The sequence below is a fragment of the Thecamonas trahens genome (assembly GCF_000142905.1).
Source record: "Thecamonas trahens ATCC 50062 unplaced genomic scaffold supercont1.14, whole genome shotgun sequence".
Taxonomy (NCBI): Eukaryota; order Apusomonadida; family Apusomonadidae; genus Thecamonas; species Thecamonas trahens.
The window spans coordinates 486,353-508,141 of NW_013657666.1; the positions used below are offsets into that span (position 1 = coordinate 486,353).

At 63.5% G+C, this 21,789-nt stretch overlaps 7 protein-coding genes across 7 annotated transcripts; 4 read left to right on the forward strand and 3 right to left on the reverse strand.

Annotated features, from left to right (window-relative positions):
- Positions 1-102: 102 nt before the first annotated feature.
- AMSG_03846 (uncharacterized protein) lies at positions 103-3,352 on the forward strand (the record flags this gene model as incomplete). The annotated part of the gene is made up of 1 exon (XM_013904295.1): positions 103-3,352. One exon carries the CDS (start codon positions 103-105, stop codon positions 3,325-3,327), a length of 3,225 nt encoding a protein of 1,074 aa, XP_013759749.1. The 3' UTR covers positions 3,328-3,352.
- AMSG_03847 (uncharacterized protein) lies at positions 3,102-4,857 on the reverse strand. Its single transcript, XM_013904296.1, has one exon. The coding sequence runs from the start codon at positions 4,777-4,779 to the stop codon at positions 3,364-3,366; it is 1,416 nt and encodes a 471-aa protein (XP_013759750.1). The 5' UTR covers positions 4,780-4,857; the 3' UTR covers positions 3,102-3,363.
- Positions 4,858-5,654: 797 nt separating this feature from the next.
- AMSG_03848 (uncharacterized protein) lies at positions 5,655-9,058 on the reverse strand (the record flags this gene model as incomplete). The annotated part of the gene is made up of 2 exons (XM_013904297.1): positions 5,655-6,876; positions 6,959-9,058. 2 exons carry the CDS (start codon positions 9,056-9,058, stop codon positions 5,722-5,724), a joined length of 3,255 nt encoding a protein of 1,084 aa, XP_013759751.1. The 3' UTR covers positions 5,655-5,721.
- Positions 9,059-10,635: 1,577 nt separating this feature from the next.
- AMSG_03849 (endoplasmic reticulum Ca-transporting P-type ATPase) lies at positions 10,636-14,359 on the forward strand (the record flags this gene model as incomplete). Its single annotated transcript, XM_013904298.1, has 2 exons — positions 10,636-10,671; positions 10,789-14,359. 2 exons carry the CDS (start codon positions 10,636-10,638, stop codon positions 14,326-14,328), a joined length of 3,576 nt encoding a protein of 1,191 aa, XP_013759752.1. The 3' UTR covers positions 14,329-14,359.
- Positions 14,360-15,051: 692 nt separating this feature from the next.
- Positions 15,052-18,063, forward strand: AMSG_03850 (ankyrin repeat protein; the record flags this gene model as incomplete). The annotated part of the gene is made up of 1 exon (XM_013904299.1): positions 15,052-18,063. The coding sequence occupies one exon, from the start codon at positions 15,052-15,054 to the stop codon at positions 18,061-18,063; it is 3,012 nt and encodes a 1,003-aa protein (XP_013759753.1).
- A 525-nt stretch (positions 18,064-18,588) lies between these two features.
- AMSG_03851 (uncharacterized protein) lies at positions 18,589-20,507 on the forward strand. Its single transcript, XM_013904300.1, has one exon. The coding sequence runs from the start codon at positions 18,731-18,733 to the stop codon at positions 20,378-20,380; it is 1,650 nt and encodes a 549-aa protein (XP_013759754.1). The 5' UTR covers positions 18,589-18,730; the 3' UTR covers positions 20,381-20,507.
- On the reverse strand, positions 20,376-21,244 carry AMSG_03852 (eukaryotic translation initiation factor 6-2). Its single transcript, XM_013904301.1, has one exon. The coding sequence runs from the start codon at positions 21,172-21,174 to the stop codon at positions 20,428-20,430; it is 747 nt and encodes a 248-aa protein (XP_013759755.1). The 5' UTR covers positions 21,175-21,244; the 3' UTR covers positions 20,376-20,427.
- Positions 21,245-21,789: the final 545 nt, after the last annotated feature.

Below are 21,789 nucleotides of genomic sequence, written 5' to 3' on the forward strand. Positions count from 1 at the left end.
GCGCCGCCCACTCGCCACCCCCCCCCCCCCCCCACCACACACCCCACTCCCCCTCACCCCACCCGACTCTTCCACATGAACGAAATAGGGGTAGAAGGCATCATGGGCCTTGTGTCCGACAAGGTCCGACACTTGCTCAAGGAGAAGCGGAGGCTGAGGAGCAGGCTGCGGCGGCTGGAAGAAAGCGGGGCGACAGAGGCCGAAGTGGCGAGTGTCAAGGCAGAGTATCAAGACATGACTGAAGTTGTTCGTGAGCTCAAGGCTGATGAAGCGAGAAAGGCCTTTGTTCTCTTTGACAAAGATCGTTCCGGTGCTCTCTCTCTGGACGAGTTTGCAGTCTTGGCCTCTCGTCTCGATCCTGATCTCGAGCGGTCTGCCATCGAAGCAGAGTTTCATGCCATGGATCTCAACACAGATGGCAAGGTCTCGTTGGCAGAGTTCTCCCGCTGGTGGGTCGCCTTTGCTCCCGACAACAAAATGCGTCAAAAGCTCAAGACTGCCCTTCTTCGCAAGTTCCTCCACTCCAAGGTCTCGTCTGACAAGCAAAAGGCCGCCGTCTCGGAGCTTCGCGCCGCCGCATCGCATCTCCGCGCCCAGGTCCGCGCCCTCGGCGCAGAATCTCTCTCCGACAAGTCTGCGTCAGTCCTCCGCTCCACTTTTGCCTCCATCCACCAGGATGTGCTTGCCGCCCTCGATGAACCAGCGCCCGAGATGTCCGACGCCGAGCCGGAGCTCGAGGTCTACTACCCGTACTTTGGGCCGGGCGTCTATGACAACGCACACATCAACGTCAGCATCAACGCTGCCCGACCAGAGGCCATTCTCCGCAAGCTCCTCCAGCCGGCCCACGTCGACCCGCACCTCCTGCGGGTCTTTCTCTACACCCACAAGCGCTACCTCCCGTCAACGCTCCTTCTCAAGGCCGTCGTCCAGCGGTTCCTCGCCCACACTGCTGCAGGCGTGCTTGACCCGCACCACGGTGGCGCAACCCTGCCGCCGACGCTCGTTGACCCCAACGGGACGCTCGCCAACCGCGACGGACCCATCCTCGCCGGCGTCACTTGGTCCTCGCTCGAGACCGGCGAGGCCATCCGTGTGCAAGCCCTCCTCTTCCTCCACGCCTGGCTCGCCACCGCAGGCACAGACCTCTCCGAGGACAACCTCGCCACCATTGTCCGCGGCTTCTTTGACTCGATTCAGTCGTCAAAGTCCTCCGGCGTCTCGGCCGACGCCCCGTCAGCCCGCCTCGTTGGCTTCCTCTCCACAGAGCTCGATGTTCTAGAGACCTCGCTCGCGTCGGTCATGCTCCCAGCGTCATACGACATCGATCGCCTCGCGCCGTTCTTTGCTCCGCCGCACACCACCGACGACAACCTCGGAAACTCGGTCGCCGCCCTCAGCGACCTCTCGGCCTACGAGTGGGCCCGCCAGCTCACCCTCCTCGACTTTGAGGCCTACACTCAGATCAAGCCTCACGAGTTTCTCAAGAACCAGGCCCAGCCGGCCCTCGGCCCGTTTGTCAACAGCTTTGCCCGCCGCGCCGCCTGGGTCGCCTCGGAAGTCACCACCCCGTCGTTGGCCCAGGACCGCGCCCGCGCCGTCGTCACCTTTGTCGACATGGCCCATTGCTGTGCAGTGCTTGACAACTACGCCTCGCTGGTGTGCATCGTCTCTACCCTCCTCTCGCCGCCAGTCCAGGCGACCTTTGATCTCGTTCCCGCCGCCGCTCGCGCCCGACTCGCCACCCTCGAGGAGCTCGTTGCTCCGCTCCTCCGCTTTGAGACCACGGCAGACGTCATGAGTTCTGTTGCGCCGCCGGCCGTCCCCTACATTGTTCCGTACGAGGCCCGGCTCTTTAACATTGAGGCCACCCACAAGACCTGGTGCGACGCAACCGAGTCGCGCATGGTCAACATCCGCAAGTTCACCGCTCTCGCAGACGTCATCGACACCGCCCTCGTCTTTCAGTCGGGCGAGTACGCCATCCGTCCGCTCTACGCCTGTCGCTCCTACCTCGCCCGATACCCGGTTCTTTCTCATTCGGCGCTTCGCGAGCGCGCCGCTGCCGGCCTATCTCGCATCCAATCCGACGGAAGAATGCTGTCTGCAGGCACGTCTGGCGCTGCTGCCGGAAACGCCTCCGCCATTGTCTTTGCCGCCGACCCGGCTGTCGAAAACGCCGTCAAACCCGTTTTCGGCGTCATGGCCACGCCCGACTCGCCCGTCAGCGGCAGTTCAGTCCCCAAGCCCATCCGTCCGCTCAGAGCCCAGATCACCTCGGTCCTCGACGTCCACCCGCTCGAGCTCGCCCGCCAGCTCGCCCTCCTCACCCACAAGCAGTTTGCCAAGGTCAGAGCCGTTGACTGGACCACCACGGTGGTTCGTGACGGCCGCTCATCTCTTCTCGACCCGCTCGTCACTCCCTCGCTTGCCACCCTCACCTTTCCGCAGCTTGTCGCCTTTCCCGGTGCTACCGACGACGAGTCGTTGGCCTCGCCGGCCATGGGCCACTTCCTCGACCAACTGCTCCACATCATGAGCTGGACCCAGAGCCAGATTCTGCTCTCCTCGCCGCACCTTGTCCAGGCCGGCCAGCTCATCGCCTCATCTGAGGCCCTAGACTCGGGCACCATCGATGTGGTTCTTGTCGAGCGCCTCCACTCGCTCTGCTACGTCATTGACGTCGCCCATGCCTCGCTTCTCCTCGGCAACTTTGCCGGTCTTGCTGCCATTGTTCTCGCCCTCCACACCGCGCCCATCCAGCGGCTCTCGCTCACCTGGCGCGGCCTGCCAAGCTTCTTCAAGCACAAGCTCGCGGCGCTCGAGGCCGTCATTGCCTTTTCGCCAAAGTCGCGCCGGTACCCGCGCTACCGCCTCGCCCTTGACGCTACCCACTCGCCGTACGTCCCGCTGCCAAGCGCCCATCTCGTCGCCCTCTTTGACCTCTACTACAACGTGCATGGAGACGAAGACGCCTTTGCCACGCACCCAAGCACCGCTGCCGAACTCGATTTGCTCAAGAACGCCGCGACTACCCCCTACCGGCTGCGCAAGCTCGACGACGTGGTCGTCTGCATCACTCAGCCGGCGGCCGGTATCCTCTCCCAAAACCAGGCCATGGCTGCCGCCATCAAGCTCGAGCCCGAAGGCCACTCCATCTCGTCAGTCGCCAAGCTTTGGGCCTCGGGCCGTGCCTTTGAGCACATCTCGCAGATCCGCGACACAGGCTACGACCTCTCTGGCGAGGTCTTTGGCGCGGCCGCGGGCCCCTCGGCCAGCAGCGACTGCTCGCTCGGCAACTTCACACTAACTGAGCCGCTCCATTGAATGCGAGCAAACGACAAAGAGACAGCTCTCTGGCCTTCACTTGAACTCCACCGTCGAGACGTTGCGTGGCGCGAGCGACGACGGCTCCCACCCGACCGTCCGGAGATCGTACACCAGATGTGCAAGGTGCGTGGCCTTGGAAAAGTCCAACCGCAACGCGCATTGCCAGCCAGAACTCTTAACCGACGTTGCCCGCTGCGACGACGACGCCATTGCCGTTTCTGGCACCGTACCGGCGCCAGCGCCAGTGTCGACTGATGCCGGCGCAGTCCGGACGAGAGCCGGGAGGAAAATAGTCTGTGCGCCGCGGCCCTGAGAGGTGAGCCACAGCTCCCAGGCTCCGGTTGCCCATTCGGTAGCGGCACTCATGCCTGTCGGGAGGCCATCGGTGAGCTGCAAGTTGAGCCCGACAAGACCGCCAAAGAGCTCGTCGGAAGTATCATCGACAGCCCGGGTGAGGGCAAAGCAGATGGTTTCCACCTGCGGTGGCACAGTGAGCAGATCCAACCGGAAGGTCTCGACCCGTCGCGACGAGGTTTGCTTGATGGTCTTGGAGACATAGTTCAGCTCCTGTGCCGACTCGTCGCGGTGGAGGGCGCTGACGAGCACGCCGTTAGCGTCGAGCAGAACGAGTCCAGTCGAAGGGTGGCCGTGGCTCATCCCGCGCCGGCGCCGAGTCTCCACAACCAGCTGCACGCCCGTCAGCAGCGACGAGAGCGGCAAGTCAAAGGCATCTCCAAGCGAGAGCGGTGTCTCGGCTGCGTCCGGCGGGGCTGAGAGGCCAGAGGGCGTGCGTGCGGGGCGCGAGTCTGGCGAGGTTTGGCCCGACGTCACCCTGCTTCCCACTCGGCGCCCCTTGCCGTCAGCTCGGGTGGAAAACTGGCGAGCGAGCGAGGCTGACGACGAGACATCGACCGCGGCCTCGGCAAGAAGAAAGGCGTCGCGCGGGCGTGGTGCAGGCACCACCACAGGCTTGGCCGATGGCCGGTTCATAGTGTCGTACTTGGCCGCTAGATGCGCGGCGGCCTTGGCGTAGAGCGCCTTGTGAGACGCCGTCGGCCGCAGGGCCTCCTCGAGGATGTCGCGCGAGTGGGTCAGGTCGCGCATCCAGTCAAAGGCCTCGTCCTCCGAGGCGGCAGCAAGGACCACATTGCCGTCAGCCGACACTACCAAAAAGCAGTGCTCAACAATGTGCGCCTCGGCGATGGCCAACGACGGCGACGACCACAGTGCCTTGCCGCGAGCCTCGAGCGCAGCCGCGTACTCGAGCGGATCGCCCAGCTCGGGCGCGTACGCCCCGAGATAGAAGACTTCGGCGCCGTCCAGTCCCACCGAGCCGCGCGGCGTTACGTCATCCACGTTGGCAAAGTAGAATAGCCGGCCCGTGGCTAGCGTCGCCCATCTTGGCTCGAAAAACAGCCCGGCCGCCCGAGTCCCGCTCAGCTTGAGCATCGGACCTTCCCGCTTTGGCGCCGACGCCAGCAGCGGAAAAAACAGAGCTTGGGCCGCCCGCAGCGAGTTGACCCACGCATGCGCCTCCTCAGACGTCAGCGGCGCAAGAAGCAGGCCCTCTCTCGGCGTCCTCAACACAAACGCCGCCACGGGCTCATCGATAGCCGGACTTGCATCCGCAGGCGACTCGGACGCCAGGCCAGGACGGTCTTCGCCATCGGCCTTTTGACGAGCCTGTTCCATGACGGTGATGATAGGTGGGCGTGATGATGACAGCGAGTTGGGAGCAGGGCGGCGTGATGACGACAAACGATGATCAGAGTGATCGACGGGCAGATTTGAGCTCGCGGAGCGCGCAGAAGCCTTTGCAGCATGCATGCCTTGGTACATGGAAGAAGGCGGGAGAGCGACGACATTGCCAATGGAGAGAGATTGGAGCTGAGTGGAGAAGAGCGGCGCAGAGGCGATTGATCGTGATGTTGGTGCCGAGGCGTAGTACAGCAGAGTGTCATCAAGCAGCGCCAGCCAAACAGGTGTACCTGGCGGAAGACGACGAGTAGCACATGCTCCTCCTCGAAGGAGGTACACCCATCCTTCTTCTATCCCCATATCTACTTTTCCTTCTCTTGCTCGCCCTCTTCCTCCTTCACCGCTCTCGCTGCGGGGTTACTGCCGGCGTGAGGTACCGCTGCCCGCCCGCCCGTTGCCCGACCGACCGACCCGGCCCCAACCCGACCCGGCCAACCCGACCAACCTGACCGACCTGGCCAACCCGACCGACGTGACCGACGTGATCGACTCGACCGATTTATCCCGATCGATTGATCGACTGAACTCGACCTCGCTGTCATCGCCAACGTGCCGGGCAGAATGAATGTGGTGCGTGCTGGTGTTAAACAAACCACGGTGAACAGAGGCAAGGGACCGATGTCGGGCGACTGACTACTCCTTCATGTGGCGGACTCGGACCTGCGGGTTGAACTTGACCGGTCGCTTAGGCTTGCTTGACGTGTTGGACGGCTGGCGGAGGATGGAGACCAGGCCCGTGTCAGTTGTTCCACCGGCCGAGTGCGAGTACCGCCGGCCGGTGGCATCAAACGTGCGGCGCTCGCGCAAGAGCTCGGTGCTGGGCGGCGGGACTGCCCGGCCGGGCAGCTCCTTGAAGGTTGTCAGCTGGTTGATGACAAACTCCATGGCAACTTGGGCGGCGTCCGGCGTCTCACGGCCAAGCGAGGCCTCATCCCAGAGCGTCAGGGCAGGCAGGGCACCGACGGTGAGCGCAACCCGGAGCCGGGCCGGGCTGGGCAGCATCTCCAGCCGCGGGTGCAGCGCGTCAGGCAGCGGGCGGTCGGCGTCGTTGTCGAAAGCGGTGTCGGCCACACGGCCGTTGCGGGTGTCCGACTCGGCGTTTGGCTCGTCACTGGCCCCGACAGCCGCATCGTCTGACTCGGCTGGCTCGGCGTTTGGCTCGTCGCTGGCCTCGGCATCCTGAGCGGCCCCTTCCGGACCCTCGACGTCAATGCTGGGCACGACAGGCTCGTCGACGGGAGCAAGGGGATCGACAATGTCAAAGGCATTCACAAGTGTAGCCACGAGCTCAGACTCGGCGTCACCGTCGAATAAGCCGATACGGACTCGAGGCAGGTGACGGGCGACGGGCTCGTCGTCCGACTCGGTCGGCGGAACAAAGGCTTCCAGGGCAGTCTGCAGCGCACGCGGAGTCGACCACATGGCGACGGTGCCGTACGGGCCGACGATGGAGACGTCGAGGCCGCAGGGCGAGGCCGGGTCGTCGAGTTGGATGAGGGTCGGCGCGTAGACCATGGCGTTGCGGCCAGAGCCCGGGCGTCCACCGGTTACCAAGGTGGAGCCGGCGGTGGCCAGCATCTTCTCGACCGTACGGTCGAGGGCGCGGACAGCAGCAGTGCCGCCAGGCAGAACGCCCATGCGGGCGTCTGGGTAGAGCGGCTGGCCAGAGGCGGCAAACATGTCAGCGGCAGCGGCGGCAAGGCCACTGACCACAGCGTCCTCGTGCGAGGCGTGGACAAGGACTCGCCGGAGCGGGGCAAAGTGCAGGGCCCAGGAGCCAAACATGGCCTCGCTGAGGAGCGCAATAAGGTCGGGGGTGACGGTGTGGTTCGGGCCGATGACGGCGACAACCGGAGCGTGTGCCAAAGACCCGGGTGACGAGCGGCGACATGGTGATGAGCGGGGAGGGGCCGGCCGGCGGAGCAGCTTGCTCAGCCTCGTTGCCCGCGGCTGCATCTGTTGCATCCGGGTCTGAGTCCGGCTCGTTGCCGCTGCTCGGCTCAGGCGAGGCCGAGCCCGAGTCAGAGCTGGCGTCCCGGACCTTGTCCAGCTCGAGACGGGCAATCGAGTCGTTGAGCTGGTGCAGCGACTCGGCCGAGTCTTCGCGTGAGCCAGCGAGAAGAGAGTTGCGGGTGTTGGATGGGCCTATGGTGGGCAGGACGCCAGAGGTCGAGCCTGAGAAAGTGGCGTCGACGGTGATGGCGGCAGCGAGGCCGATCGAGTGCATGGGCCCGGCCTTTTCAGCCATTTGCTTGGCGAGGACGGCATTGGCCTCGGAGAAAGCGATGGCGTCCAGCTCTGCAAGCGGAGCCTCGAGGGCAGCGAGCCTGGCCGGGTCGGCGAGGGCGAGGAGGGCGCCGGCACGCTCGTCAGCAGCGAGCTTGGCACGCTCTTCCGGGTTGGGCAAAACGAGGAAGGAGAAGGCGCCGCGCGGCAGGTCAACGCCGACCGACGAGAGGACGGCTCCGAGCAGCAGCGTCGTGAGCGGAGTCTCGGGCGGGGCGAGGACAACAAAGGGAGTGCCCGAGACCAGGGCCGGGGCCATCATGTGAACCACAAGGTCGAGCGGCATGTGGTTGTCGACATAGATGAGGACCGGGCCGACTCCGAGGCGGGCGTGAGTGGGGACGTATGGCTGCGGCTCGACGAGCGACGGCCCGGCCTTGGCGGACGAAGCCGAGGAGAGGACCGAAGTGACCGAGGCGGCGTTTGCGTTGCGAAGGATGGACGGGACGGAGAAGAGCTTGTGCATGTTGTTTGCGATTGAAGCCCCACCTCCTGCCATCAGCGGCGTCGAAGCCGTGTAAGGCGAGTTGATGTTGGGGAGATGGAGCGAGGCAGTCGAGTCGGAAACGGAGCCGACGCGGAGGAGCGAGCGTGAGGCACCCGAGGTCACCGACATCTGGTCGTTGATCTCGGCTTCGGACGAGGTACGAGTCGAGTACATGGTGAACGAGGAGCGCGAGGAGACCTCGTCGTGCGGGCCGGTTGACGACAGCATCTCGGTCCCGGTATCGTCGCCAGTGGCGTCGGGGGTGACTTCGGAGGTCTCGGCCTCGGGCAGCATGACGTACTCGATGGGTGCGTTCTTGACGTAGTACCACTCGTGGACCTTGGCCATGTACTCTGCGCGGGCGGCGTCGAGCTTGGCCTTGTCGGCGCTCGCCACAGCCTGCATGCCTGCAACGGCGGCGGCGAGCTGGTCCAAGGCAGCCTGAACCCGGGCCTCTGCGGTGACAAACGGGATGCCCGACTCTGCGGCGGCGACGGCGGCAAACTTGCGGGCGACCGAGGCGAGGGCGTGGGCGAGGTTGTTTGCCACGGCGAGGCGGCTCTCCAACGGCATGCCGTTGAACTGCTTGGTGGCGCGGCGGGCCTTCTTGAGAGCAAGAAGGCCGGTCTCGTACGAGCAGCCGACAACCGAGGTGACGACCTCGCCATCGATGGTGGCAACGACCGGGAGGCGTGGGGCCTCGGCCGGCGGCTCACGGATGAGCCGGTTACCGAGGACATAGGCCAGCTCGGTTGGGAGGCGAGTGTCGTCGAATTGGGCGCGGAAGGCGGCCTGAACAGCCTTGGCCTCGGCCTCCTGGCGAGCGGCGACAACCGCCATGTTCTCTGCGGCAATGGCCTCGTAGACCTCGGGCGGCTCAGTGTCAAACAAGTCGTACTTGTGCTCCAGCACGGCGGCAAACTCGTCGACCGAGCCAACCCACCGTCCGACGCCGGTCCAGATGAGCGGCGAGACAAAGGCGTTTGACTTTGGGCCAGCAGCAGAGATCGAACTCGACGACAAGGCGCTGGCGAGGGTCGAGGGCTGCGGCTGCGGCTGCACCGCCGGTTGAGGCGTACTCGCAAGCTTTCCGACGACAAAGCCCATGGTATCAGCGGCCTTGCGCACGCCATCGTCATACTCTTCCGGGTCCTTCATGTACAGCTTGAAGGTAAAGTGCGGGTAGCGGGCAGCCATCAGTTCGCACAGCCGTTCCGCCTGTGTGGTTTGGGATGTGGAATTGGTGAGGGGATGTGGTGAGGGGATGTGGTGAGGGGATGTGGTGAGGGGATGTGGTGAGGGGATGTGGTGAGGGGATGTGGTGAGGGGATGTGGTGATGATGATGATGATGATGATGATGATGATGATGATGATGATGATGATGATGATGATGATGATGATGATGATGATGTGATGATGATGATGATGATGATGATGATGATGATGATGATGATGATGATGATGATGATGATGATGATGATGATGATGACCATAATGATGATGACTATGATTCTGGTGATGATAACGATGATGACCATTCCCATGACCATTCCCATGACCATTCCCATGACCATTCCCATGACCATTCCCCCCGACCCCGACCCACCCCCTCCTCACAATACGCCCCCCCCCCCCCCCCCCCCATCCATACCACCACAACAACTCTACATAAAGAAGATAGGGAGGTAGTAGGGTAGAAGGGTAGTAGGGGGTAGGTAGTAGGGGGTAGGTAGTAGGGGGTAGGTAGTAGGGGGTAGGTAGTAGGGGGTAGGGCGGGAGGGGGAAGAGGGGACGGGCGGGGAGGGGGGGAAGGGGGAGGGGGAGGGCGGCAACGGCTGTCAGGGACATGGCAAGGGGGGGGTGTGGGTGTATGGCAGTTGGGAGGGACGTACCTTGGCAAAGCCTGGACAGTCTGCAGAGCCAAAGACTACATAGTCTACCACCTCGCGCATGGTGGTAGAGGGTGGTGGTGGCGTGGGTGGTGGTGGCGTGGGTGGGTGGAGTGCTGGTGCTGGTGCTGGTGCTGGTGCTGGTGCTGGTGGTGGTGGTGGTCGTCGTCGTGTTGTCGTCGGTCGAGTGTCGAGTGCCAGTGGTTATGGCTGAGCTGTGACCGGTGACAGACGACACGTGACCGATGGCTTATGATGGCTGTTGCTGAGAGGAGGCGGGGGTGGAGGGGGCTGGAGGAGGGAAGGGGAGATAGAGGAAGTATGGGATTGGCTGATAGGGTGGTTGATCGGTGTTGATCGGTGTGTTATGGTTACATTGGATCGCAGGGGTGAGCATGATGATGACCCGGCCCATCGCACCACCGCATGGTTGATTTGGTTCCCCTCCTCTCACGTCTCCGCCTACCTCTGATCCTGTCCGCCACCCTCCACTCAAACCGATTCCCACAAAGTGACCAAGACCTCTCCCCCCACCCCAACCCCTCGATCTCCTTCCCATCCTCGTCCACGATCCTTCAATCCCCGACCCCTCCTCCCCCTCCCATCCTCGTCCACGATCCTGCGATCCCGGACCCCTCGATCCCCCCTCCCCCCCTCTCCGCCCCCTCCCCCCTCCCATCCTCGTCCCCAATCCCTCGACCCCCCTCCCCCCTTCTCTCCCTCTCTCCCTCTCTCCACCAACTCACCAAGATCTCTCCCCCTCCCCTCCCCGTCCCAGATCGCCCTCTCCGCGTCCCCCGTCCCCCGTCCCCCGCCTCGCCCACTCAGACCGATCCCCAACCAAGTCACCAAGACCTCTCCCCTCCCCCCCCCCCCCGTCCACCATGAGCGGGCTCAGCGCAGACGACGAAGTTGAGTTTGTACTCCTTCGACATTCTCTGGTACTCTCTGCTTGCCAGTATGTACCTCTCGTACTTGGACTGCCTACTACCCTTGCTGCCAGTCTCTCGTACCTTCCCCATTGGTCAAGTCTCGAGTGCTGGCTTCTCCTCGCTGCTGTCCTCCTCATCCAAGCTACAGTCCTCCTCGCTGGCTACTGGTCCGTTCCTCTCAAGGCTCGCTTGACGGCAAGGCGACTGGTGTGCAACGCAGAGTCACTCGCTTGGGCTGATTCGGTCCTCGCTCTGCCTACAAAGCTTCGTGGAAAGGCCCAGATCTTGGATCTGCGCAAGAGTGAGAATCGTCAAGGTCTGGACGCTACCTTTGTCGTCTTTCAGCAGCAAGTCTATCGCTTTGGCGAGCTTGATGGTGCTGGTCGCTTTGGTTTTGGTCGTCCAGAGCTTCCGATCGGCAAGCCGCGCGAGTTCTATGCCGCTGCACGCGGGTTGGAGTCGCCCGAGAGCCTCGCCGCGGCGCATGAGATGTACGGCGGCAACTCGTTCGACGTCCCGTCGCGGACGTTCAAGGACATGTACATCGAGCACGCGCTTGCGCCGTTCTTTGTCTTTCAGATCATGTGTGTCCTTCTCTGGCTCCTCGACGAGTACTGGCACTACGCCCTGCTCACGCTCGTCATGCTTCTGTTCCTCGAGGGTGTCATGGTCAAGCAGCGGCTGCGCAACCTGGCCGCCCTTGGCTCGATGTCGCCCGAGCCGTCAAAGGTCAATGTCCTCCGTGAGGGCACGTGGTCGTCAGTCTGGTCGACCACGCTGGTGCCCGGCGACATCATTGCTCTCGCCGGCCCACGCGGCCGCAACGAGGCCGACCCGGGCGCCGTCCCCTGCGACGTCGTCCTCCTCTACGGCAAGGTCATTGTCAACGAGGCCATGCTCACCGGCGAGTCGGTCCCGCAGGCCAAGGAGCCGCTCCTTGAGGGCGGCGACGCCTGGCCGGCCGACCGTACCCTCTCGCTCGAGTCGGACAAGCTCCACATTGTGTTTGGTGGCACGACGGTGGTCCAGCACTCAGAGCCGACCAGTGCCGTCCCATTCCGGTCCTTCCGCTCTGGCGCTGCCCTCGGCATGGTTGTCCGCACCGGCTTTGACACTGCCCAGGGCTCGCTCGTCCGCACCATTGTCTTTGCTGCCCAGCGCATGACCGCGGCTAACGCCGAGGCACTGGGCTTCATCTGCTTCCTCCTCGCGTTTGCCCTCCTCGCAGCGTGGCATGTGTGGACTACCGGCATCGAGCGGGCCATTCTCCCCAAGTCCAAGCTCCTGCTCGAGTGCATCCTGATTGTCACCTCGGTCGTGCCGCCCGAGCTCCCTATGGAGCTCTCGATGGCTGTCAACTCGTCCCTTGTCGCGCTCCAGTCCAAGGGCGTGTTTTGCACCGAACCGTTCCGCATTCCCTACGGCGGCAAGGTCGACGTCTGCTGCTTTGACAAGACCGGGACGCTCACCACCGAGGAGCTTGTGGTCCGTGGTGTCGCCGGCGTCGATGCCAACAACCCTGACCGCCTCGTCCGCGCCAGCTCTGCCCCGCCGGCCGCCGGCCTTGTCCTCGGCGCCTGCCACTCGCTTGTCGCCATGCGGGCCGAGGTCGTCGGCGACCCGATGGAGCGGGCCGCGCTCCACGCCTCGCGCTGGCACCTCACCTCGACCGGCGCCGAGATTGGCCGCGGCGGCATGAAGACCTCGGCCTTCCATGTTCGGGTCTTCCACTTTAGCTCGAGCCTCAAGCGCATGTCGGTCATTGCCAAGATCCAGCACGGCGGGATGGGCGCCAAGACGCCGATGGTGCTCACTAAGGGCGCACCCGAGGTCATCGCCAACTGCGTCGCTGACCTTCCGCACTGGTACTGGTCGGCGTACTCGGGCTGGGCCCGCAAGGGCGCCCGCGTCATCGCCCTCGCCACCCGGACGCTCACCGAGGCCGAGGCTGCCAAGCCGAGCGCCGTCCCGCGTGATGTTGCCGAGTCGAACCTCGAGTTTGCCGGCTTTCTGGTCATGAACTGTCCGCTCAAGGTCGACTCGCTCGCCTCTATCGACGAGCTGCACGAGTCGTCGCACCGGACCATGATGATCACCGGCGACGCGCTCCTGACTGGCATTTCGGTCGCCGAAAAGCTCGGCATGGCCACCCGCCAGGTCCTCACTCTTCTCGCCGACCCGGTGAGCGGCATGCCGACCGAGTGGATCGATCCCGAGCTCTCGATCCTACTCTCGACCTCTAGCGCGTCCGCCCGGCGTGTAGCCTCCGAGTTGTCGCTCACCCGTCTGCCAGTGGCAGCCTACACACCCGCCACTGTGGGCGAGCTTGTCTCGAGCTACGACGTGGCCCTTGACGGACCTGGCTTTGCCGCCCTCGCCGACCACGATCCCGCGCTTCTTGACGCGCTCCTTCCCTACGTCCGCGTCTTTGCGCGCGTCACCCCGCAGCAAAAGGAGCTGGTGCTGGCGACGCTGCGGCGGCTCGGCCTCACCACACTCATGTGCGGCGACGGGACCAATGATGTCGGCGCGCTCAAGCAGGCTCACGTCGGCGTAGCGCTGCTCAATGTGGACAACGGTGCGTCGCTCCGGGCCAAGATCCGGGCCGACGCTGGGCTTCCTGTCGAGCACGCTGCTGGAGATGATGATGACGACGACGAGAGCGAGGCTGCAGCGTCGTCAACGGGCGCGCGCAAGGCTGCTGAGCTCCGCAAGCGCAAGGCGGAGCGCGCAGGCCTCAGCGCCAAGGAGCTGGCGGCAGCGCGGCGCAAGGCGCGGGCCAAGGGCAAGGGCAAGAAAAACCGCTCCGGCGGTGCCGCGCCGCAGGGCTCGTTGGCGGCGGCCATGTCGTCCGAGCCGGTCATCAAGCTCGGCGATGCGTCGATTGCCTCGCCATTCACCTCCAAGTCGTCGTCGATCCACGCCATTTGCCTCGTCATCCAGCAGGGTCGGTGCACGCTCGTCACCACCCACCAGATGTACCGCATTCTTGCCCTCAACTGCCTGGTCAACGCCTACGCGCTCTCGGTCCTCTACCTCGATGGCGTCAAGTTTGGCGACTTGCAGATGACGCTCATGGGCATCCTGGTCGCGGTCTGCTTCCTCTTCATCTCGCGGTCCAAGCCGCTGCCGACCCTCTCTGCCGCACGGCCGCAGCCGCGGGTCTTCACCGCCTACCTTCTCGTCTCGCTCCTCGGTCAGTTTGCGGTCCACCTCGGCGCGCTGATGTACCTCGTCGCCGCTGCCAAGGACGCCATCGGCCTCGGGCCGAACGAAGTCGTCTCGGCCGATCTCGAGGCCGACTTTGAGCCCAACGTCGTCAACAACGTCGTCTTTATCCTCTCGGCATGGATGCAGACCGCCAACTTTGCCATCAATTACCGCGGGCACCCGTTCATGGAGGGTCTCCGTGAGAACAAGATCCTCATCTACATTCTTGCCACCATGGCCTCGCTCCTCATCCTCCTTGCGCTCGGCGTCATCCCGCCGCTTGCCTACCTTGCCGAGCTCGCACCGTGGCCCTCGTTTTCCTTCCAGCTCCTCGTCGTCGCCACGCTCGTCGCCGATGCCATCGGTGCCCTCGCCATGGAGCACATTGCCTCGGTCCTCTTCAACCGTGCCGAGCCGCGGCTTCCTGTCCAGTAGTTGAGCCTGTAAAGCAGACCACCCGCCTGTATGCACTCGTACCATTAATCGTAGCAGCCATCGTTTCATTTATCGTTCGCCATGGTTGAATTTATGGTTCGCCTCTACCCTTGCTGCAGCGAGCGTTGCAGCAAACGTTCCTTTATCGTTGGCCCCGGTTCGAACTCGGTTCGTTCACCACTTCGCGCCAACCGCGGAGGAGACGTCGGGCAAGAGGCACGGCTGGGAGGGACGACCATGCGGAGAACTGCGCTCCATGTCCGCCTCAGCGACTTTCGTGGTCACTCGCTACATTGGATGGATGCACATAATCACCTGGCCGACCCATACCTTCAGGTCGCCTTTGGTGTCCCCACCCGTCCTGGCCGACCGCTCGCTGGTGACAATGGCAGCAATGGCGCCAGCGACGCCAAGAACCTCGCCGGTGACAGCCATGGCACCTCTGCGACAGTCGAACCTCAGAATCATATCCAAGCTCTCCATGGTGAAAGCTCCCGCTCTGGTGCCTTGATCAGCTCCCGTTCGGGTGCCTCTCTCAGCGCTCGTCCTGGATCACTGGGAACCGTCATTCCCAAGCATCGTGTTGTGCTCGAGGGTGATAGCGGCCCGCCCGTGGCCTTGCTCCAGACAGAGCCCATCTTTGAAGAGCTCGATCCGGTGTGGCCAGACTCTGCAGAGTTTGAGTTTGAGTTCTCCCACATCGACGAGTTGGCTAACGCGTACATGGTCCTCATCTGCTACGACATGGACTTTCAAGCCGAGCACGAGGAGATCGGACATGCCCGCCTCTCGCTCCTCGATCTAGCCACAGGCGCCCCAAATCGCCTGGTTCAACTCAGGCTCCGCCATGCTGATCGCGGTCGCATCTCGTTCAACTGCGTCATCCAGGAGCTCTGCCCCGTCGAGCTGAGCCTCTCTACCGTCCGCCTCGACCGCGCTTCGGCCGAGGCCGCCCTCGTCGACCTCGAGGGTGCGTTTCTCGAGCTCGACCTTGCTGGCGAGACCATGACCACCGAACCGTGCCTCTTTCACCAGCTTCCGTCATGGGACGCGCGCATGTTTGGCGAGCCGCTGGTCAAGACGCTGACGCTGGAGAAGATCCGCGCGCTCACGCTCTCGTTCCGGCTCTGCATGCTCGGCCACGGTGACCGCAAGGTCTGCATCGCCAGCATCGACTTTGACGTTTCTAGTCTCTTGGACAGCATCGACGTGGCTGCCGCCGAGGCTGAACTGGCTTCAGGCACCGCACCACTGGCACTGGCGCTCCCGTTCTCCCGCGAGCTCGTCCTCAACGTTGGCACACCCATCGGCCCTTTCAGCGGCTCGCTGCACCTGACCAACTATCCACGGCTCCGGCAGGCGCCGCACGACATGGAGCGCGCCGCTGCGCTCCAGCGGCGCATTGCCGCCCACGCCGAGGTCAATCCCTACGCCGACGCTGCAGCTGAGCTTGCCTTTCTGGCGCAGCCAAGTGCGCCGGCGAGTACGTTTGTGACCCAGAGCCACGAGGCTGACGCCAACAGCGGAGACAAGGCCGAGGCTGAGGGTGATGATGGTACGGGAGCGGAAATTGACATCATGACTATTGCTCCTGACCCTGCGTCCGAGTCTGGCGAGGAGTCGGACGAGTCGGAGGATGCCGGCGGCGAGGGTTACGGTTATGACGGGCCGAACGCTGCTGTGGCTGCTGTAGTCTCTGCGCTTGACACGGGTGCGATCGAGCCAGTTTTGGAGGCGATGGATCAGCTGCGCGGCATGTTTCATGCTACGTCGGCTGTCAACGAGGACGAGTCGGGCTCTGACGAGCCGTTTGCAGCCGTTGCTGCCCAACTCGAGGGCCCGCCGCCGGTCCTGCTTGCTCTTCACTACGTATCAAGCAAGCCCGCGCTGGCGAGCCTCATCGAACCGCTGGTGGAAAAGGCAGGCTTTGACTTGGAGACGGTCTCGGTTGCCGGCCTCGCGCCGCTAGACGTAGCGGTCCGGAGCCAGGCGTACGAGTGCATGACGGCGTTGCTCAAACTCCTTGCGCGCCGGTCTGTCAAGCGGCAGCAAGTTGCGCGTGAGCGAGCAATTGAGCTGGTGCGCGCAGAGCGCGAGGCGCGGGCAGCCGAAGCCAAGAAGCTCGGCGGGAGCAGTACAGGAGCAACAAGTCGGCGCAAGACAACGCGCGGCCGCGGCAAGGGACGTGGTCGTGCGCGCGTTCGCGGACGGGGTCGCGGGCGGAGTAGCGGGCGGCGTGGCGGTCGTGATGGCGAGCGACGGGCGGTCGGCCGCGGATCGTCAGCGCTCAACACTTCGCTCACCTCGTTGGAGAGCTTCAGCTCGGGCAGTGTCCCGGTGGTCAATCCAAACTACATCGAGGTAGAGAGCAATGCCTTTGCGGCGCGAGTGGAGACGCTGTTCTCTGTCTGTCGAGTGCCCAACTACCGGTATGCAGAACCGCTGATCCGGTACTACGGACATGCGCTTGCCAGCGCGCGCGACGAGAACGGCAACACGGCACTGCACCTGGTTGCTGCGGTGAAAGAGGGTGATGAGAACTCTATTGTTGCACGTGATGTACTGTCCATCACGCGCGACCTCATTGCGGCCGGCGCTCCGCTTGATGCACAGCGCGCCGATGGGGCGACACCGCTCTCTCTCACGCTCGCTGTCGGCTCGTTTGGTATGGCGCAGATGTTGCTCGAGGCAGGGGCAGACGTGAATCTGGCGGATGCCAAGGGCCAGACTGCGCTCATCATTGCGGTCCAGATGGGGCTGGACGACATGATCGAGAACTTGCTTGCGCACAACGCGGACCCCAACGTGTGCAACACGACAAGCCAATCCGCACTCCACATTGCGGCGGCGTTCAACAAGTACTCGGCCATACCGCGGCTGCTCAATGCAACCAAGTATGGTGCAAACCAGGACGCGTACGCTATGCGGCTCGACGCCGATGGGCGGACGGCGCTGCATGTGGCGGCGCTAATGGGTCAGCTCGACGCGCTGGAGCAGTTGCTCAAGTATCCCGCGGTCGACATCTCAGCGCGCGACGCCAACGGACTGACTGCGCTTGAGCTGGCCAAGTCGGACGATGTGCGGCGCGAGTTGCAGGCGCACGGTGCGACCAAAGAGAACGACGCCGCGCTGTTAGCGGCGGCCGATACCGGCGACCTGGCAACAGTTCAGCGACTGGTCCAGCCGATCGGGGAGGACTCGTCGCTGCAGCTCGCGTTTGCCGACGCTACCCATTCGGTCACAGCTCTGACCGCCATGCACTATGCGGCACGGCGCGGACACACCGATGTGATGCAGGCGCTGCTGGAGGCCGGCGCCAACGCCAATGCCGTCTTTAACCTCATGGGTTGGACGGCGCTGTACGCGGCGGCCTACCATGGGCGGGAGGCCGCGGTCCAGCTGCTGCTCGAGGCTGGGGCTGATCCGCAGACCTGCGACCTCGATGGGATGACACCACTCCATGCAGCGGCGGGCAAGGGCCATCTCTTAGTCGTCACCACGCTCCTTGGCGCAGGTGCCGACGTCGAGGGGCGGACCCACGCCGGATGGACGCCGCTGCATGTGGCGGCGTACAACGGCAAGCTTGATATCATCCGGGCGCTGCTTGAGTCTGGTGCCGAGCCGGGCGCCATTGCCGATCTTGGGCGCTCTCCACTGGACTATGCTGCTAACGCCCAGGTAGCCGAGCTGCTGCGTAGTGCCTTGCGGTCGCCGATGCCGTCTCCTCGGGTGTAGGATGTAGCCACCGATGGGGTTTTCCTGTGTGTCTGCAAGAAAAAAGCACCTCCCATTCCCCACCGGCATCAAATCGGGCGACGATGCTTGCTGTTGCTTCATGCCCACCGTCGCGACAGTAAAAAATTGAGAGTTGCCGTGTGCTCGGCGGCCGTGTGCCCGGTCGGGTGGCCATCGCCCGGCGGCCGTCGCCCGGCGGCCGGCACTCGACCACGACCGCCTGCGGCCGGCGCCACACACGACTCTAAACGACATGTCGGCCAAGCCAAGCCGACGCATACGACGACGAGTGCATGGAGTTCCAAGGAGTAGCAGCAAGATACCAAGTGTGACGCCAAAGGCGTCGACGACGCCGACATTTACCTGTAGCAGTAGTCCAAGCAGTCCGCGAGGTCATGACGATGATGATGACGACGATGATGATGATGATCACGATCACGATCACGATCACGATCACGATCACAATGATGATGATGATGATGATCACGATCACGATCACGATCATGATGATGATCATGATGACAATGACAATGATGATGACAATGATGACAATGATGATGACAATGATGATGATGATCCTGTCTCGGACCTCCTCTCCTCCGCTCTTGGTGCCTGGACCCCGTCTGATAATGGCTTCTCGCTCATCCGCTTGTCATGGACACCGTCTATGCCTCGCTCTGGCGGCTCTCATCTCGGACCTGGTGGGGATGGTGGAGACGGTGAGGGCGAGGATCGTGATCGATTGCGGTTGATTGCAGGGAGGGACGTGGTCCTGGGCTCGGATAGCTCGGCGGCTGTGGCCGGTGCAATGCCCCTGGACGGCATCGCGGACGGCGTGGCGACGACGGCTCCCACGTCTGCCGGGACTGCAGACGTGAGATGGCTGGCCTCCCTCCACGGACCGTCGCTTGTGAGCCTGGTTGTGGCGCTGCTGACCGAGGCCTCAGTTGTCGTGTGCTCGGCGTCGCCTGTCGTTGCTTCGCGGACGCCCGCGCTGTTGCGGACGCTGCTAGCACCGTTTGTCTGGCCGCACGCCTTTGCGTCGCTTGTTCCGCGCCGCGCCCTGCTGCAGCTCGCCGATGGCTCTGCGCCGTTTCTGCTTGGCCTGCATGCATCCAATGAGGAGGCTGCCGCGCTTGGCGCAACGATGGCGCGCACGCCGGGCGTCCTTGTCTACGACGCTGACCTTGATCTCGTGTACGGTGCCTGTCCGCACCCGCGCTTTCCGCAGACGGTCCTGCTGGTGATGGAGGATGCAGCGGCTACCACACTCCGCAGCCTGCGCTTTGCCGAGCTCGCCGACAGGCAGCCGACCGAGGCCGTCGCTGCTTCCGCTCTTGCCGCGGCTCTCGCCCCGCATCTGGCCTGGACCGTCGACGGCATCAATGACTTTCTTGGCGGCGATGCGGGCTCGTCGACGGCCAGTCCAGATCCGTATGCGCGAGTCTTTGACGTTGGCGGCTGGGTGGCGGCGCGTTGTGGCACGGCCAACGATGCCCAGTGCAGCGCCAAAGCGGCGTTTCTGGCGGTCCTTGCTGAGACCGAGGCCTTCCGTGCACACGTGGTCGACGTGGCGGCACGGGCCAGGCTGCTGGCGAGCCTTCCGCCGGCGCGCACGCTCTATGTCCTCAACACCATTCCCAAGGAGTCTCTGGCTGGAGCATCCGAGGACTCGGGATGGGTCGACTTTGGCGCACCAGATCTCGGAACGCTCTCGGAGATGCTGCTGGCCCGGATCGCGGCGTTGGTTGAGCCGGCCGGCGGCGTCGAGGTGAGCGCGGAAAAGGCGGCAGAGATCCGAGTCCTCCCGACGTACCGCTCGTTTGTACTGGCGACGCTCAAGCTGCGGTCTGTGGCGCTACACGCTGCGTCGCGGCTCGAGATCATGGTCCTTGCGCTCAATTTGTTCAACACGCTCGCACTCCACGCCGCGGTTGAGTTTGCAGGCAACGAGCTGGTGACGCCCGGCGAGGTGGCGCGATTTGTGTGCTACGACGTTGGTGGCCTGCACCTCTCGATGCATGCGCTCGAGCATGGCATCCTGCGATCGAGCGGCGGACATGGGACGCCGCTGGCGGCGGCGCCGTGGATGATGGCTGCAGGACGGCCGCTGGTCGCGCTGCCGGGCTCTGAGCTCTTTGACGTCCTCACGCTGCGATCGGCGGTGCCTGGCCTCGGCGCGGCGCTGCAGCGACGCGGTCGGACGGTTCGGACCGCACTCACGGTCTTTACCGTCGACCGAGTGTCAAGCCAGCTGCGGCGACTTGCTCAGGCATTGCGGCGCGGGCGGCGGCGAAGCACGGTTGGCGGAGTGTAAAAGGCTGTGCACGTTTACGAGCGCGATCCACCAGCGGGGAGGAGAGGTTAAGCGAGCGAGTCGATGAGCGCACCGCGCATCTCCTCGATCATGGACGACGGGGCAGTGCCCTGGAGCTTGAAGATGTCGTCGATGACGGAGATCTCAGGAGCGGTGGTGTCGATGCCGGCAAAGGCAATCCAGTCGTTGACGACGACGCCGGCGCCGATCATGTCGGAACCGCGGTTGACGGTACCGGCGGTGATGGGAACCTGGAAGAGCGAGGCGAGCTGGTCCATCTCCTCAACGGTGACGTGCGGGTGGACAAGACCACCGTTGTTGGAAAAGGTGGCGTAGGTGCCGACGAGGGCCGAGCCGGCGACGGTCTCCCGGAAGATGTCGACGCCAAGGACGTCATGGATGATCTCCTCGGTCTCGCGATCCATCTCGGGGTGAACGAGAGCAACATAATCGTTGCAGGCGACACAGTTACCCAGAGCCGAGAGACGCTCCTCAACGCGCTGGACGACGACCTTGTCAGGAAGGGAGTTCCTCAGATGCTGAAGCTCTTGATCGGTAGTGGTGGAGGGAACGAGCAGACCACGCGAGTTGCCGACAGCCAGCGAGCCAAGAACTCTGCAACCAGCGATGGAAGCATGGATGACAGGCACTTCAGGCTCTGTATCCACAAGCTCAGCCTCAAAGGTGGAGTAAAAGTTCTCTGATCCTCCGATGGGCACCACACAGTACGAGTTTGTGAGAATGGAGAAGACGCCCACGTCCGACGAGTTTTCAAACTGAGTACGAATGGCCATGATGAGATGAAAGTACGCTACTGATCAATAACAGTAGTATTAGTAGTAGTGGTAGTGGTGGTGGTGGTGGTGGTGGTGGTGGTGGTGGTGGTGGTGATGGGGTGGTGGTGATGGGGTGGGGTGAAGTTGGTCTTGGTCTTGGTCTGTGGTCGTGGTCGTGGTCTTGGGCGTAGGCACCGGCCACAGGCGGGAGCGTTGGCGCCACTCAAGAGAGAGAACGAACGGTTGTCACTCGGTCAACTGTCAGCTGCCAGCAAACAATGATCACGGCCAACGAATAATAATCGATGGGAAGGGGGGGGGGGGGAGTGCCTTGATTGTTGTTGATATCGAATGATAAAATGATGAATGACCTTGGCAACGAGTGAGTGATCGTGAGTGGCAATGAGTCTGAGTCACACGATGAGACTCTCTTCACAACCGTCACGCACTCCCTCCCCCCCCCCTTGTGACAGACCGTACACCAACAACTAGAGCAAGCAGCACCCGTAACACACCTGCACAACAATTGCTACACTTGACTCACCACACCCATCCTCCTTGACCCTCAGCCCACTCTCCACTCCCTCCCACTCTTCCACTCCCTTTCGCATGGTACGCATACCCCCCTCCCTC

Bases quoted from the DNA above. Each gene is read 5' to 3' on its own strand.
- AMSG_03847 (XM_013904296.1), bottom strand. From the start codon at position 4,779: ATGCTCAAGCTGAGCGGGACTCGGGCGGCCGGGCTGTTTTTCGAGCCA.
- AMSG_03852 (XM_013904301.1), bottom strand. From the start codon at position 21,174: ATGGCCATTCGTACTCAGTTTGAAAACTCGTCGGACGTGGGCGTCTTC.
- AMSG_03851 (XM_013904300.1), top strand. From the start codon at position 18,731: ATGCCTCGCTCTGGCGGCTCTCATCTCGGACCTGGTGGGGATGGTGGA.